This window comes from Scomber scombrus, chromosome 23 (assembly GCF_963691925.1).
Source record: "Scomber scombrus chromosome 23, fScoSco1.1, whole genome shotgun sequence".
NCBI lineage: Eukaryota > Metazoa > Chordata > Actinopteri > Scombriformes > Scombridae > Scomber > Scomber scombrus.
This window is the reverse complement of record NC_084992.1, coordinates 23,477,872-23,494,308: the sequence shown is the minus strand read 5'-3', so window position 1 is coordinate 23,494,308 and position 16,437 is coordinate 23,477,872. Positions and strand designations below refer to the sequence as shown.

At 38.2% G+C, this 16,437-nt stretch overlaps 1 protein-coding gene across 1 annotated transcript; it reads left to right on the top strand.

Moving 5' to 3' along the window:
- The first annotated feature begins 14,636 nt into the window (after nucleotides 1–14,636).
- Nucleotides 14,637–16,079, top strand: si:dkey-6n21.13 (P2Y purinoceptor 3). Its single transcript, XM_062445095.1, has one exon. The coding sequence runs from the start codon at nucleotides 14,637–14,639 to the stop codon at nucleotides 16,077–16,079; it is 1,443 nt and encodes a 480-aa protein (XP_062301079.1).
- Nucleotides 16,080–16,437: the final 358 nt, after the last annotated feature.

The following is a 16,437-nucleotide window of genomic DNA, read 5'->3' as shown; positions in this document are numbered from 1 at the left end:
TCACCTGAAAACAACAATCCTTTACACAATGTTAGAATGAGCCCTTTCTATCTACATGGAATGTGGAGCCTGCCATGTTTCTGCAGTAGCCTGAAACAGACAAATCAGACACTGGCTCTAGAGAGGAGCTTTCATGGCCACTGTAGGTTCTCCTACAGTTGGGAGGAGAGGAGGAGGGGGTATTCAGCTGGTTTACAACCCCACTGCTTGATGCCATTAAATCCTAAACACTGCACCTTTTTAAAAAAAAAAAAAAAAAAAAACCCCAAACAAACAGATTTCTCTGTCGTAATGCTTTAATAATGCTTGAAACTGCAATATAAAAGGGACTCCCATTAAGAAGCTGCTACTTCTGCCAACTGAATAATCTATCATTGTTTTCTGCTTCACTTGAGTGTAGATCTGTTCTCTGATGTCCGAAAATATTTCATTGTTTAATTCATGCATGTGTTTGTGTACTGAAGACGTTCTTCTGACAAATGAAACGCATTGTTTTGTTTTTTTCACCAAAGTGCTTTTTGCATATCATACAAAAGGGATAGCGTTTAATTCATCTTTTTATTTCTTACTTCTTTTGTGACAGTTTTTGATATTTTTCATTTTCCAAACACCATATCTGCAAAACCATATGGCCTATGATAATGTGTTTATGTTTACCTGCACAGCTGGTGACCAACAAATTCTAAAATAGTTGTCAACTAATTTTTTTATTAATATTTTTTGCATATTTCAGGTTAATGTTTTACTGTTTTCTGATCTTAACGTATTTGCATTGACTGTTAATGTAAACTCAACACTTTCTATGTTTTACTGTCGTGATAAATTCAACATGTCTATTTCCACAGCACTGATTCCATCAGTACAACAATAGTAATCTCAAACTCACCTCTCTGCTGCTCTCAGTTGTTATTGTTAACACAAATACTGTTCAAGCAATCAGTAAAACTTTAAAGGAGAAATGACAATAAATAATTAGTGAATAAAAAATAAAACTCAGAGCGAGTGGTGAGTAGGACATGACTGTGTTGTTGGACTGATGGAATTAATGCTGTGGTAATGTACATTGAACCTGAAATGTTAAAGTCAATTCAATGATTAGTTCATCAACAGAAGAATTATACTTAATTAACTGATTAATTGTTTAAGTCCTTTTTTTTATACAAAAATGCCAAACATTCTCCATTTCCTGCTTCTTGATTTTGAGGATTTGATTTTTTTTGTTTGTTATGTTTCTTTGTATTATGTGATGGTAAACTATGTCTTTAGGTTTTGGACTGTTGTTGGACAGAACATCCACACATTGTCCACCCAACCTTAATGTTTTTACCTGATTTTACCTGATGTTAATTAACTAAGTTGTCTTTATGTTTCCTGACAATTCCTGTTCAAGTATTTACATTCAGCATGTACATGGTACCAATGCTGTGGACCAAGAGGTGGGAATTTCATGTTGTCCAGACTCACTCACTCACTCACCATAAGTGGTTTGGACATTAAAGTCCAATAATCAAACGTCTATCTCATACTTCACAAAGTCAGTATTGAAATTGTCATACTTAACAATAACCACAGTCTCTCCTTACCTGTAAAAATAAACCTACATTACCAGCACTCAGCTAGTCATACAAGTTCTGATCATGGTTTGATTACGTGTTTCCACTCATGTTGCCTTTATTTAAAAAGTAGCACACTGTTGAGATAATCCTAGATAACTCTATCAGTGATTAAACAAACCTGCATTTGTCCAACCAGGTGTGTTCGAGGAGAATCAGCAGGATCATTCCGTCTGCCTTATATTGAGTTGTCATTGATTAATTAAGCATTGTATAAGAGGACCCTGTTATATTCCTTGTTTACATATAATTACAAACTAATGTAAGAATGTTTTTAACAGCAAACCACATTAATGACTTATATTTTGTCTAGTATATGATATATATATACAGTACTGTGAAAAAGTATTTGCCCCCTACCGAATTTCTTCTGTTTTTGCTTTTTTGTCACACTTACATGTTTCAGATCATCAAAGAAACATAAAAAACAGCTTTTAAATGATCAATCCATTTATTGAAAGTAAAGAATTATTCAAAACATGTATCACCAATGTGAAAAATGAATTGCCCTCTTAACTTAATAACTGGTTGTGCCATCCTTTATTGCAACAACTACAATCAAGTGTTTGCGATAACTAACAATGAGTCTTTCACATCGCTGTGGAGGAATTTTGGCCCATTCTTCTTTGCAGAACTGCTTTAATTCAGCCACATTGGAGGGTTTTCGAGCATGAACAGCCCGTTTAAGGTCATGCCACAGCATCTCGATTGGATTCAGGTCCGGACTTTGACTAGGCCACTCCTAAACCTTAATTTTGGTTTTTTTGAGCCATTCAGAGGTGGACTTTGCTGGTGTGCTTCGGATCATTGTCCTGCTGCATAACCCAAGAGCGCTTGAGCTTCAAGTCACAAACTGATGGCTAGACCTTCTCCTTCAGGATTTTTTGATAGAGAGCAGAATTCATGGTTCCATCAATCACAGCAAGCCGTCCAGGTCCTGAAGCAGCAAAGCAGCCCCAGACCATCACACTACCACCACCATGTTTGACTGTTGGTATGATGTTCTTTTTATCAAATGCTGTGTTAGTTTTGCGCCACATGTAACGGGACACACACTCATCAGTCCACAGAATGTTTTCCCAAAAGTCTTAGTGATCATCCAGGTGTTTTTTGGAAAATGTGAGACGAGCCTTTGAAATTGAACTCAGCTTTCCAAAAAATGTGGTTAATCACAGTTAATTCATGATTTGACAAGGGGGGGCAATTACTTTTTCACATAGGGCCAGGTTGATTTGGATTGTTTTTTTCTCTTAATAAATGAAATCATCATTTAAAAAGTGCATTTTGTATTTACTTGGGTTATCTTTGTCTGATATTAGAATTTGTTTGATGATCTGGAACATTTAAGTGTGCCAAATGTGCAAAAAAATAGGTAATCCGTAAGGGGGCAAATACTTTTTCACAGCACTGTATATATATATATACACACATATATGTACACACACACACTATTGTGTTTTTGAGGGGTGATTACAGGTTCCAGTCCTGTTTTGACTTTTGGTGGTGGTGACTTTTGTTTACAATGTGTGATCAATGGCAGGTTGATGCACCATGTATTGATCAGTGAATTAATAAATTGTCACATGCCTATAACTCAGTCACACTTTTCGCTCTTTGTATGCATGTGAGTGAGATGTGTGTTTCTGTTTACCTGTGAAAAAATAATTGCTGCTGCTTCAGTTTAGGCCCATACATACCCACTAATCCAGATGGAGATATACTCACAGCTACTGGCCAGATAGCTATGAAATGAAGTTTTTATGTTTATGGTCACCAGTGGATGAGTGCTGATTATTTGCTATGAAAAAAGGTTATATTGTGGTTTATGTTGTATTTGGAATGTTGACAGTGTAACTGAGGTCAGTCACTGTTGATTTATGTGTATACATGGTTGACAGGAGGATGACCTCTATTTCTGTGCTGACATTTATTGTCTTGATAGGAACAGGAATATGTGCACTGGTCAGTCATACAGTTGGCTCGCCACGGCTAGCTCATACACAGCACACTACCAGAACAAGTTATTCTAGCACAACAGTAGCTAGCTAGATTAGCAATGGTACTCTTTAGTGCCCCCTTGCCCAAACATGTACTCTTTTGTCACACCAGTTGGGGGAAAATTCACTACCAAAGGCACACCACCATAATAGTTTTGCTATTTTCTGTATACTTCACAAATTTTCAGTTTCCCTCCAACTTCTTGAAGTGGGATCCTATCCACCAAGCAAAATAACAAGGGTTGCACCAACATATGAGAGGCCTCAGCTGGCCTGTATAATTACACTCTTATAAGCATGGAAGCCCCATATTTCTGGATCATTTTCATGAAGTTCATGAATATATCCAAATGTATATAGAACTTCATATGGACATTTCCATCTAGCATTGAACACCTTTAAGGCATCTAGACTAATGAAGGCTGATTCTTATTCTCTAATGTCATGTATTTGTATCTGCTTAAAAAAAACAGATTGACCAAGATGGATCTGGCAGGTATTTTTCAAGCCCCCATGCTATGGTAGATTGAACACTTGATAATCTACATTCAGTACTCTTATAGGTCTCATGTTATTATATATTTGGCAACCATTTAATGGAAATGGTTGCCTCTCTCTAAAAGGGGGGCATTTCTAGTTCTTAAAGTACGTGTCAGTAAAGTAAGTGTCATCCTTAGCTCTGAGAACATTATTTTGGGTTTCTGTAAAGGCTGGTAGATGGAATGACTGTAAGAAAAGTTTCATTTTTTGACTTATTTAATTTCTTGTTCAATATTTAGGTTGTTATTGTAGCTGCTTTAGTTTTAGTTTCATGTATTCATTTTTTTTAAATGAGCTGTATGTGCAATAATATTTCCTAATGACTGCCTTGAAGGCGTCCCATTGGGCGGCTCCACTTCCCCATTTTCATTTAACTTCCAATAGTACTCCTTTAGTGCTGCTTTTATTTGCAGGCTATTAAATATTCTTGAATCTAGATTCCATGATGTATATCTGGATTTGTAGTTTAAACTGATAGTAAGATAGAGGGGGCTATAATCTAAAATATCAATACTTCCTTTATTACAACAAACAATTCTATGTCTCTGTATTATACATTAGAAAATAGTTTCCCAGCTCCTGCAAAACCCTATTTATGTTCTTATTTGTCATAGTTTGTCTGGTACTTGGTGATGATGAGTCAAGTTTTTATCATTCAGTGTAATATTAAAATAACCACCACATATTAAAATTCCAGCTTCTGAGACTATAATGTCAAATATGTGTCTATAGAAGTCCCATTTGCTATGTGGGGGTACATTTAACAAGGTAATCATAATGAATTCCAACTTTCCTTTATTCAGCACATACAGTGCTGCTTGAAAGTATCTGAACCTTTTAAAATTTGCTCTATTTCTGCATAAATATTACCAGCTATATAACCAGATAATATGACCAGTGATCAGATTTCCATGCAAATCCTAAAACTAGATAAAGAGACATACTTTCATTTGTTTTTGTCTCAAACAAATAGGACAAAAACCGTACACTTGTTTATTTATTGAGGAAAATGATCCAATGTTACATATTTGTACGTGGCAAAATATGTGAACCCCTAGGATTATCAATTCATTTGGAGAGGAAATTAGAGTCAGGTTATTCAATCAATGTGATGGACATTAAGTGTGAGTCTGGGAGGCCCTGATTTATTTAAAGAAAAAACTGGGTATTCACTATCAAGGTCTGAGCTTCGCAACGCAATTTTGTGGAAATGTGTAATGGTGTGAACAAAAGAGATTTCTCAGGACCTTAGAAAAAAGAGTTGCTGATACTCACCAGGTTGGAAAGGATTCCAAAACCATTTGTAAAGAGTCCAGACTCCACCAATCGGCTATCAGGCAGATTGTGTAGAAATGGAAGACATCCAATACCATGAGTGGTCAAACAACAAAGATCACACCAAGAGCAGGCGTGTAATACTGGAGTTTAGGAGGCCACAAGGGACCCAATGGTTACATCTAGGAAACTAAAAGCCTTTCTTGCAGTGGTTACAGTCAATGTTCATGAGTCCAACATCAGGAGAACATTGAACATCAATACTATGCATGGCAGACTTGCAAAGAAAAAAAACACTTCTCTTCAAAAAGAACATTGCTGCCATCTATGATTTGCTCAAGACCACGTTGATAGGCCAGAAGGCAATTGGAAAAATGTTCTGTGGACAGATGAGCCATAATCAAACTTTTCAACTTGAATGAGAAGCGTTTTCTTTGTCAATGACCAAACACTGCATTCAAACATAAGAACCACATGCCATCTGTGAAACATGGTAGTGGTTGTATCATGGTTTGGGACTTCTTTGTTGCCCCTGGACGAGAATGAATTCTGATTTGTACAAGCAAATTCTACAGGACAATGTCAAGGTATCTTGTAAAGATACAAGTCACTCTATCAAAGAATAGTTAGAGCAAAAGAAAGTCAGTGTTTCTGAATGGCAAAGTCAAGTTAATGCTATAGAAATACTGTGGCAGGACCTGAATTGAGCAGTTTATGCCAAGAGGCCCACCAACATCCCCTGCCGCCCATGCAGAATTGCTTGCAGATTTTGGCCAACACCTGTTGCTTATGTTGATACTGTAGTTGACAAATCTCACAATAAGCGACCTTAGGAGAGGGACCTATGGGCTTGCTCCAGCTGAAGAGAGAAATCAGATGGGATATCCATTAGCTCCCTCAGAAATGTCTCAGTCCACTGCACTCTGAGCCTTAAGTAACGCCATAAATTGGCAAGTTTTTCCCTCTTGTGAAATTCTCTAACTTTTCACATCTTTCCTCAAGTTTCCTGTCATGTTGCAGCAAGTAGTGTAGCTGGTTTATGTGGCTGTGTGTGTGTGTCAGACGTTCCCCCATTTTCTTGACAGATTGTTACAGGGATGTCATAGCTAATGTCACTCAGGTGCCAGTGCCCCCGTAACTCTGACTCTGAGCCTCTGTGGCCCCCCTGAACAAAGAGTCTGCATTAATAATAAAATGACAGATTTCTTGTGATGATTTTGTACTGAGGTTGTATGTGCCCCTTTAACAAAAAAGCTGGCCCCAACCTGGCCCTTCCATTAAAACTGGTCTAGAAACGCCACTGATATTGTCACTTCCATCAGCTTCTCGTTGTTCTCCCATCTGAAGGTTGTGAGCTTAGACAGTATTGCTGCGTTTACACTGTCCTCCTCTCTGGGCTCAGGGCTAGCGTTAGCATTATCCTTAGCCTCTCTGAGTTTACACTGTTGGAAGAAGTTTGACTGTGTGTCTTTGGTGTTTCCTGATGAAGTGTTTCGTTTTTTCCTTGTAGTTTCTGTTGTGGTGACTCATTCTGAACACTTAAAGTCAATCTCTTTTGGCTAGGTTGCTGCTTCACCATGTCACTTGTTATATTTTATGTTATGCTTCAGTGCATCAATGCACATGGTGTAACCCAGTACTGGCCATATTGTCAATCACATGGTACAGCTTTATGAACCACAAAAACAACATCATGGAACATAAGAGGAATTGGTTAAAACAATATAACACCAATATCTACAGCCAAAAGACAGATCCCCTTTCATTCTTCTTCTGATTGTTTTGTCCAAATTATGCTGCTCTCACTTCTGGGTGGTGATTTCAACCCCTCTGAAAGACCACTCATCATCACCCACAACCATCAGATCCAGTTGTTCTTCACCCTTACTCAAGCAGTGCATGTCAGATTATGGTCTGATACATATGTGGAGAATAAATAAGGAGTAAAGACTACCCATATTACTCTGCCTACCATGAATCATTTTGACTTTTTTTTCCTTATTATAATAACTCAATCACACAAAGTATTTGACTCCACTATCCATAATATCATTATTTTTTGATCATGCAGCTATTTCCATAACCGTACTAATTGAACATCACAATCAGTGCCCATCCAGGTGGTACTTCAATAGCTCCTCACTCCAAGACAAATCATTTCTTACCGAATTAAACACGATTGAGCATCCTTTGTTGAAATTAATCTCAAATTAAAGTTAAGTTGTAAAATATGACTTTATTACAAAACTATTTAAATGATTAAAATATTTTACCATTATGTATAAATGTGCTACAGATATTTCAAAGAAAGAGAACATTTGAATGGACTGAGGCTAGTGGATGGGGTGGCAGACTATGCAGAGGTGTGTCTCAGGCTGCTACCAATAACTCACCACATGCAGTCACAGCAACCTAAACACACTCACAGGGCTCGTGCATCCTTTCACCACAGCAAACAGTGGAGGGACCTCATCCAGGGTGGCTAGCTTCACAGAAATATCACAGACATAAAAACTACAAACAAGATTAAACAAGATAAGAACACCGGTTACACTACAATGTACAGGAAAAAAAGTTCACAATGGCTACCCTGAAAGACAGGAAAAACAGCAGCAGGTGGTGACCTACAAAGGAGACATATGATTAAGATAGTCCACCTGTAAACACAATAAATCACTTTATTGGAAGCTAAAATATTAGTCAAAGTTAGTCATCTGAGAATGAAGCTTCTTTCTAGCAATTAAATATCAGCCTGCATACCTCTGACCAGAGCACATGATAGGAACAAGCAGGAGAACAAAGCAAACAGGTGTCTTATATAATCTAGTCCTGATTCGAGGATGGGTTAGAGGAGGATTCAAGCCTGAGGCTGTGTTCACCAGCAATACCACATTCTACTCACATGCACAAGGTGAGCATTCCCCGCCACATTAGCATGCTAAAACATTTAACTAAGATGTTGCACATGATACAGATCATCTTGTTAGCATTAATACTAGGAGCATGTTTTCGGGTATTTATCTCAAGTACAGACTCAGTGAGCTGCCAGCGTGGCTGTACAGTCTGGTCTGGTTCATACATTTATTTGTTTTAACCTGAATTTAGCTTCTGCTTGATGCCTAAGATGTTGTTATGTATTGCCCTGTGTCATTGTTCAATGTGAATTGTTGAAGGTTTTTAAAGTCTGCAAATTCCAAGAAACAACACTGAGGATACTGCATAGCATATGAATGTATTTGTGCAATTAATTCATCTAGCTGCATGATCAGATCAACAGGTGAGCAGAGAGGCAGTCTGAGCTCTCTCTCTCTCTCTCTGTTTCACACACACATGTGGGAGTGCACACACACACACACACACACACACACACACACACACACACACACACACACACACACACACACACACACACACACACACAACACACACACACACACTAGCACACACACAAAAAGGTGAAATGGGGAAGAAGAACTGGACACACAGAGAGACAGAGGGAGGGACTGAATTACCATAGAAACTGCTTGGACTATTCAGAGAAGCACCAGCAAAAGGTGAAAGCTGAAGTAGTCAAACAGTCAAGGTCAGCAGGACTGTCACTGATTACAACTCATGTTTACTGAGTTGTTTTAATTGTGTTTTTGAAGCTGCTCATATGTAGATGGTCTGCAGGAAAAGCCTTTTGGATGTTTTTGCATTTTCTTTTGATTATTCTAATGGTGGACAGATAGAACAGGAGCCATATGGAGCATAAGTTGGCGCTGGCACAGGTAAGCTCTTTGTCGAACAGCAGATTACAGTGATGCAGGTATTTATGGGTTAGATGCAGTTCCATTTACACATACAGACTTTTTAGCAATTATTTCTGGTCTGGAACATTTGCCAAAGCAGTAAAAGTCCATTTTAAAATATTAGTTCAACATTTTTTTAGTGACTAATTTTGAGTACATTAAGAAACTGTCCCAGAACATTTCTTAATGAGAATGAAAATGAATTCAGAAGGATATGATACATCAGTCTGGACTTTGTTTTTCCTGGGTTTTCTCAGAAGCTAGTAGCCACTCCCAGAAGGCAAATTTGATTTGACCTTTCTTTTATTATTATATTATTATTTTTTTGTTTTGGAAAGAAAATATGCAGTCTTAGTGTTAGGCTCATTAAAAGACTATTTATTCTAAAGAATATTTTAATCAACATTAATGCATTTCAGCAGCAGTAACATTAAAATAAACTGACAGACCTAAGAAACATGTGGTACCTACCTTTAACAAAGCCCCTTACAAAATATGCTATACTAACTTAATGATAGAGCTGAATGCGCTTAAACACAAATGTATGATGTGTATATGTAAAATCGGTTGTTAACCTGTCATAAAGGAATTTGTTTGCATTCATTTTGTTTAAGCACCTTAAATACAAATCATGTATGCTCTACATTTTTTATTATAATTTTATTTTCCATATGGTATTAAAACCTGGGTAAGATTTGTAATCAATTGGAGTGAACATAAAGTCTAAACATCCAACAGGTTTGCAAAATGAATACCTGTGATTTAAAGTCTGTTTTTTCCTACCCTTTTACAGTCATTGGTTTTTTATTATGTATCAATTCATTAGTAGTAGAGTAGTATATCACAGTGAGCAATTCTGAATTTGCTTCTGTGAACTCATGTTTTAATTTTGAGGTAACGCAGTATTGTGAATTACTGCAAATTATTTCATCATTATTTATTAAAAAGTATATATGATTTGTAGTTAAAGACTACTTTGCAAAAACACTGTTGGTAAAAGGGAAATCACATGATGCAAATGATTGTATTAATGGTTTACTACATTAATGTGGGTTATTTCATAAACTATTAACACCAGAAATCAGTTCTACAATGTCATGCTCTAGGCTTGTTTTGAGTTGTGAGACAGAAAAATGAAACGTCAGCATATCAATGACACTTCAACAGGTTGTAAGATCATGTTTAGGTTATAGGATGTAGGTTATAGGTTATAGGACCTTTTGTCTTATTTGTGTTGTACATGCTAATATTTTATGTTACTAGTTGACATATTACCCTTATTTACTTGAACTCCATAGTGAAGTGGTGGTATAACCCGCCAATGGCTCACTTAACACTTGCACAAACACACAGAGTTGCACCTGCCTGTGTGCTGATCCTAATATGCAGGGGTACAGCTGATGGTGAAGTGTCGCCTGAGTGAATGTTGTTTATTTGGAAAACGTTGGCTTAGATGTTAGTGCAGCTCTTGTATATATGACATAGAATTTGATTCAATTTGAGGATTGTGAGGCCATCACTGAAATAGTATGTAGAGTGCGAGTAAGACCAATGTACAGATGGATGCATGGAGACACCTACAGGAAGCGTGGTTACTTATTGCTGAATTAATGGGGTGAGAAGAGACTGAATCAGCAGTATATCCTTGTGCACAGGAAGGCAAACAAGCACTAAGACTCAGCAGCATACAACAGGAGGTCAACACATTGCGCAAAGGGCCTAGTCAACATTCAAAGATTCAAAGAACTAGAACAATGTGCCCATTGGGTGCTGCAGCATGTTTACTTGCCACAAGAGACACGCACATAGATTAAAGCCCCCCACTGATGAGGCACATAGATAAAGTGAAGGATAGAAATGTATGTGACTACATATAAGGTAAAGAGTAAAAAAGAAACCAAAAGGAGAACTTGCCATACAAAGGTTTAGGGATTGATGACAGAAGATATGTACATTTCTATATAGAATTTATATAATACATGCAATTATATGTCTCCCAAGGGAACATACTGTAACAGCAGTGCAGGAAATGCAGACTAAATCCATGTGAGGTGTATCAAATGAAACTGCATGCGTGACTTGGTGTGGAGCTGTCCATGCTCTTCTGAAGTTATGATTCCTCTTTCTGGTTTTGTCTGTTGTTTTCCACTGCTGAGCTGCCATTCATCGTTGACCTTAAAAGTCAGAATGTTGTCTGAAATGAGATATACATAACCAGGAGCCACATGTTGGTTATGGGCAAATGTCTGAAAGGGTTAATTGGAAAGTATGAGTACATGTAGCTGCAGGTGTCTCCAATGATCTCTTCAGTCTCATTTGCTGCTGACCACGGCACTCAGCTGAAAAGTTAATATTTCAAATGTGGCTTTTATGCAGTTGACTAAATGATGATTTATGAGTGTAGTAGAGTCAGTTAGTAGTTTGAAATGAGATCCACACAACCAAGGTTAGTTAGGCCATTTGTGAATGAGATTGTGTATGTAAATGATCATCGTTAATGTTGTTACTGTGTGATAATTCAGCTGGGGTAATCAGAAAGTATGAGTACCTGTAACCTGAGGTGGCTCCAATGTCTTCTTCAGTCTCTTTCGGTAGCGATCATTCTCACTGCGCTCAGCTGTAAAGTAAATATTACAAATGCGTTTTTTATGCAGTCGAGTAAATTATAAACCATGAGTGTAGTTGAGTCAGATAGTTGTTTGAAATTAGATCCACATAACCAAGGACATGTTAGGCCATGTGTGAATGAGATGGTGTATGTAAATGAGAATTGTTATTGAGTTGCTGTAGGATGAATTCGTTAGATAGGTAGGTATTTTATTAGCATGGTAATGCTAGCAGGTAGGTAAGAAAGTGAAGCAGCAATATGTTTATGTTTATTTGAACATCAATTGAAATATATGCATATATAGGCATGAAAGGGTTAATCAGAAGGTATGAGTATCTATAGCCTCAGGCAGCTTTGATGACCTCTGCTGTCTCATTCTGTGGCAATGGTCCTCACAGCTCACTGCTGAAAAGTCTAGACAGTTTTTTAAAATGAGATAATGCATGATGACACACCACTGTTTAATAAAGACAATATATATTGATAATGGGATTTCTGAAAAATGTTTATATAGGCTATGACACACAGACTAAATTGTAATATAGTGGAGCCAATGCATGAAAAGGTTAGGCTTTACATGCATAATCACATTGTGAAGTATCTAGTTGCTAATGAAAACATATCTTAAAAACAAAAAATCTAAGTAATAATTTCTATATCTCGGTAAGGAATGATAGAAGAAAATGTGAATACTCATTACCTCAGAAAAATGTAATATCTTATGCAAGTATTGTCTGAAAAAAATATATTTTCCCTTGTTTTAACCGGTGTTACACCAAAATCTGTGACCGTCAGAAATGGTGACCTGTGTTGCTGCCTCTCTGCTGAAGATGTTGTTCATAAACCTAAAGTCACCTTAACCTCAGTGGAGACCTCACGTCCCACCCTAATCTAATAGACAGTTGAAAAGGAAATGTGTTGATTATAGATATAGTGAGAGTTTACTTTGCAGCTTGGCTGTTTAGTGGTAACCAACATGAATGCAGCCTCTCATAAAAAATGAAGATCAACAATAATTGTACTTCCAGCATTATCCAACAACCAAAAAAATGTTTTCAGGTGTCATCCTCTCACATTTATCTGCACAAAGGCATTTTGGTGTAAAACAGGCAACTGCTAGTAAGTGTGTGATTGTGAGTGTGAGTGAGTGAGTGAGTGAGTGTGTGTGTGTGTGTGTGTGTGTGTGTGTGTGTGTGTGTGTGTGTGTGTGTGTGTGTGTGTGTGTCCGCAGCACATTTATTTGTGGTAACAACATGATCCTGGACTCTCATTCATAAAACAAAGATTTTGTTATTTTGTTATTATTTAACAGTGGAACAAAAAGGATCTTAACCCTGAGACAAAGAGCAACATAATGCATGAATTCATGTTGCGGAATGATAATTACATGGTTGGAAGGCTGTATGGGTGAGTAGCTAACAAACCGTAGCATTAGCATTAGCATTAGCTATTGTGTGGATTGTGTTTTGTGGTTTCTTACCTGACATCTCTGGAGTTTCGCCACATTGCGTTAATGTCATGCGCCGTTTGGCGGCATCGCGAGTATTTTTCAACAGGCATGTTGAAAATGTTCATGACCCTGGATAAATGACCGTAACAAAATGTCTCCTCTCTCCTTTGTTGTTGTCTTCTCCTCCCGTCGTTCACGCCCCTACTACGGCGTCTCTATGCATATACGTCACAGGATGAAAAATAGTCCCAGGTGGCAGTACTTCCAAACATTGAAATAGAAATTGAAGTTGACATGAAATGAAATGCGAAATGTGAAATGGCTCCCTGAACCTTGGAGGGGATGGAGGGGGTTGGCGAAAGGTGAACGCAAAGACGGACAGATGGACGGAACAACATCTCGCTCTCCAATTATAGTAGTAGGATAGGTGAAGGTAGGATGGTGGAAGACACTACCTCTTTCCAGTCCTCCCCCTCACAGTTGACAGTTTTTTCAAGAGGATTTGAGGCTGTGCTTAGAGTGATGTCTTGAGCTAAATGCTCGTTTCAGCATACTAACACGCTCAAATCGTAATATTAACAATGTGGCTGATGTTAATGAAGTAATGTTAAATATGTTCATTTTATTTTAGCATGTCATGCCAACATTTGTTTTGCAGGTGTTTGGTCATAAACTAAAGTTCTGGACAAACATGACATTTTGACCTCATGATAGTACTAGATGATATTTCAGAGGCGTGGTGAACATGAATGTGTGTACTAAATCTCATTGATATTCAGCCAATACTTGTTGAAAGATTTCAACCTAAACCTTCTCCAAATTTTGTACCAACCCGTTCAGTAGATGTTGACAATATTTAATGTTAAACATCTTCCGGCAGTGTTGAGAATCACTGAAAGGAAGTTTCAGCAAATTTCAAATTTGGAAAGTAAAGGTAGAATTATAAAAAAAAAAAAAAGAATGAATGAAACACACAGCAGCAAAGTATGACATCACTCTGTTGTTGCGCTGATGGAATTAGTGCTTACAATCTAAGTAGCCAAATAACTGTGTGACTGGCAATGATCAATGATACGTACAAACCTGCACTGATACAAGTGTTTTGTGCATAGAGCAAGTAAAATATCCTGATAACTCTCGTAAAGATAGAATTTACCAGATTGAATGACCATTTGTCTCTTCATCCATAGGTGAAAACCCACGCATGGACCTGACCATCTAAAGTCATCTAGAGTATACTGTAAAGGATGATACAAAACATTTTACAAGGATGACCAAGAGGAAGCCTGACAGGATGCCAGACATACAACCCACAGCCTTGTTCAACTTCTCCTTCACATGAAAATCACTTAATCCCTCACAATGCCATCCAGTAGTGGTGTTTCTCAAAACATGAGTGTCTCCATACTCAATAACTTCCTAAGCTCCTCCTCTCCTTCTTCCAATCCCTCCACTACCCCTCCATCTCCGTCTTGCAGTATTGACGAGTCCTACAAGTACATCTTTCTCCCCATCTGTTACTCTTTCACCTTCATTTTTAGCATCTCCCTCAACTCTGTCGTCCTCTACCGTTCCTTTCGTCAAACCAAGCGCTGGAATGCTTCGCTGATCTACATGGTCAACCTGGCCTCCACAGACTTCATGTACGGCATGTCACTGCCATTCCTTGTGGCCAGTTACATCATGCGTGACCGCTGGGTGTTTGGGGACTTCATGTGCCGCCTGGTCCGTTTTCTTTTCTACTTTAACCTCTACTGCTCCATCTTCTTCCTCACTTGCATTTCTGTCCACAGGTACCTTGGTATCTGTCACCCAATGAAAGTCATTACACTAGAGACCAAGAAGGCTGTTAAGTGCACTTGTGTCCTGGTTTGGATTGTGGTGTTTGCTCTGACCTGTCCCATATTCCGGTTTGCTCAGACTGGTCATGTAACAAGATTGGCAGGCATTGGCAGCAATGCAAGTGGTGCTGACAACCCAAACCATCAGCAATTACCAATAAACAGTAATACCAACCAGGGTAACTGGGGAGGAATGGTTGAGGAGTACCAGAACTGTTGGGATGATGCCATAGATAAAGAGTTTTCTGATTATGTGCCCTATGGCATCATCCTCCATTTGTTAGGCTTCTTTTTGCCTTTTTCCATAATTGCTTGGTGTTACTCCCACGTAGTTCTGACCATATTTAGGACTCTGCATTCTCAACCCTCGTCCCGCCAAGGCCCAAAAGAGGGAAGCCATGAGGGCATGGACAGACAAGAAAGGAGTAGCCCTAGAATAGTTGGACGAGGAAGAAGAGGAGGCAATGGGCTGTCAAAGACACTGGGAAGAGAAGAAGGAATTTCCATTTTCCTTGGCGCTCACTCCCCGTATGCCAATCGCAGACGAAAATCCATCAGGACCATCGTCACCATTACCCTCCTCTTTGCTCTGTGTTTCTTCCCCTTCCATGTTACCAGAACTATCTTTCTCCTGTTGAAAGTAACCAAGGGAGTTCCCTGTCACACCATGACCATGGTCTCCATGTGCTACAAGATCACAAGACCTTTGGCATCATTCAACGCATGGCTCAATGCCCTCCTTTACTTCCTGACTAAAGACAAGGGGGGAGCTCACTGTTGTCAGGCGGTAAACACCACCACCCAACAATACGGTGGGCTTCTGTTGCCACTGAGGATGATGGGAAAAGCAGAGAATGCAGAGGAGGGGAAGATGGAAGATGTGATGGACAATAAGGAGGATAAACCATTTCACGACAGTCCATCATACATGAACAGAGCAAAAGTCAGATATTTAGTTGAATAGATGTTTCATGTTGTATTAAAGAATGAATTTTAGATGCACTGTAGATGTATTTTATTGCAAAACAAACTATTATATAATATATGATATGAGCACTGTAGCAAAAACAATGATGAAATAAGGCCTATGCAAAAAGCCCAATTACATGCCCTTTATTTCTAATTATTTCTTTATGTCTAATTGCAAGTCATATTATAAAAGTTACCCAAGAAGTTCCAATATGTATTCAAATAAGCCACCTCACTATAATGACAACCTGTTACTTTTTGTGGATGGTGTATATGTATAATGTGTTAGAGAGCAAAAGTTCTACACTGGGATAATTGATAAATGCGATAATCAATTTAAAGTGTGCTGCATT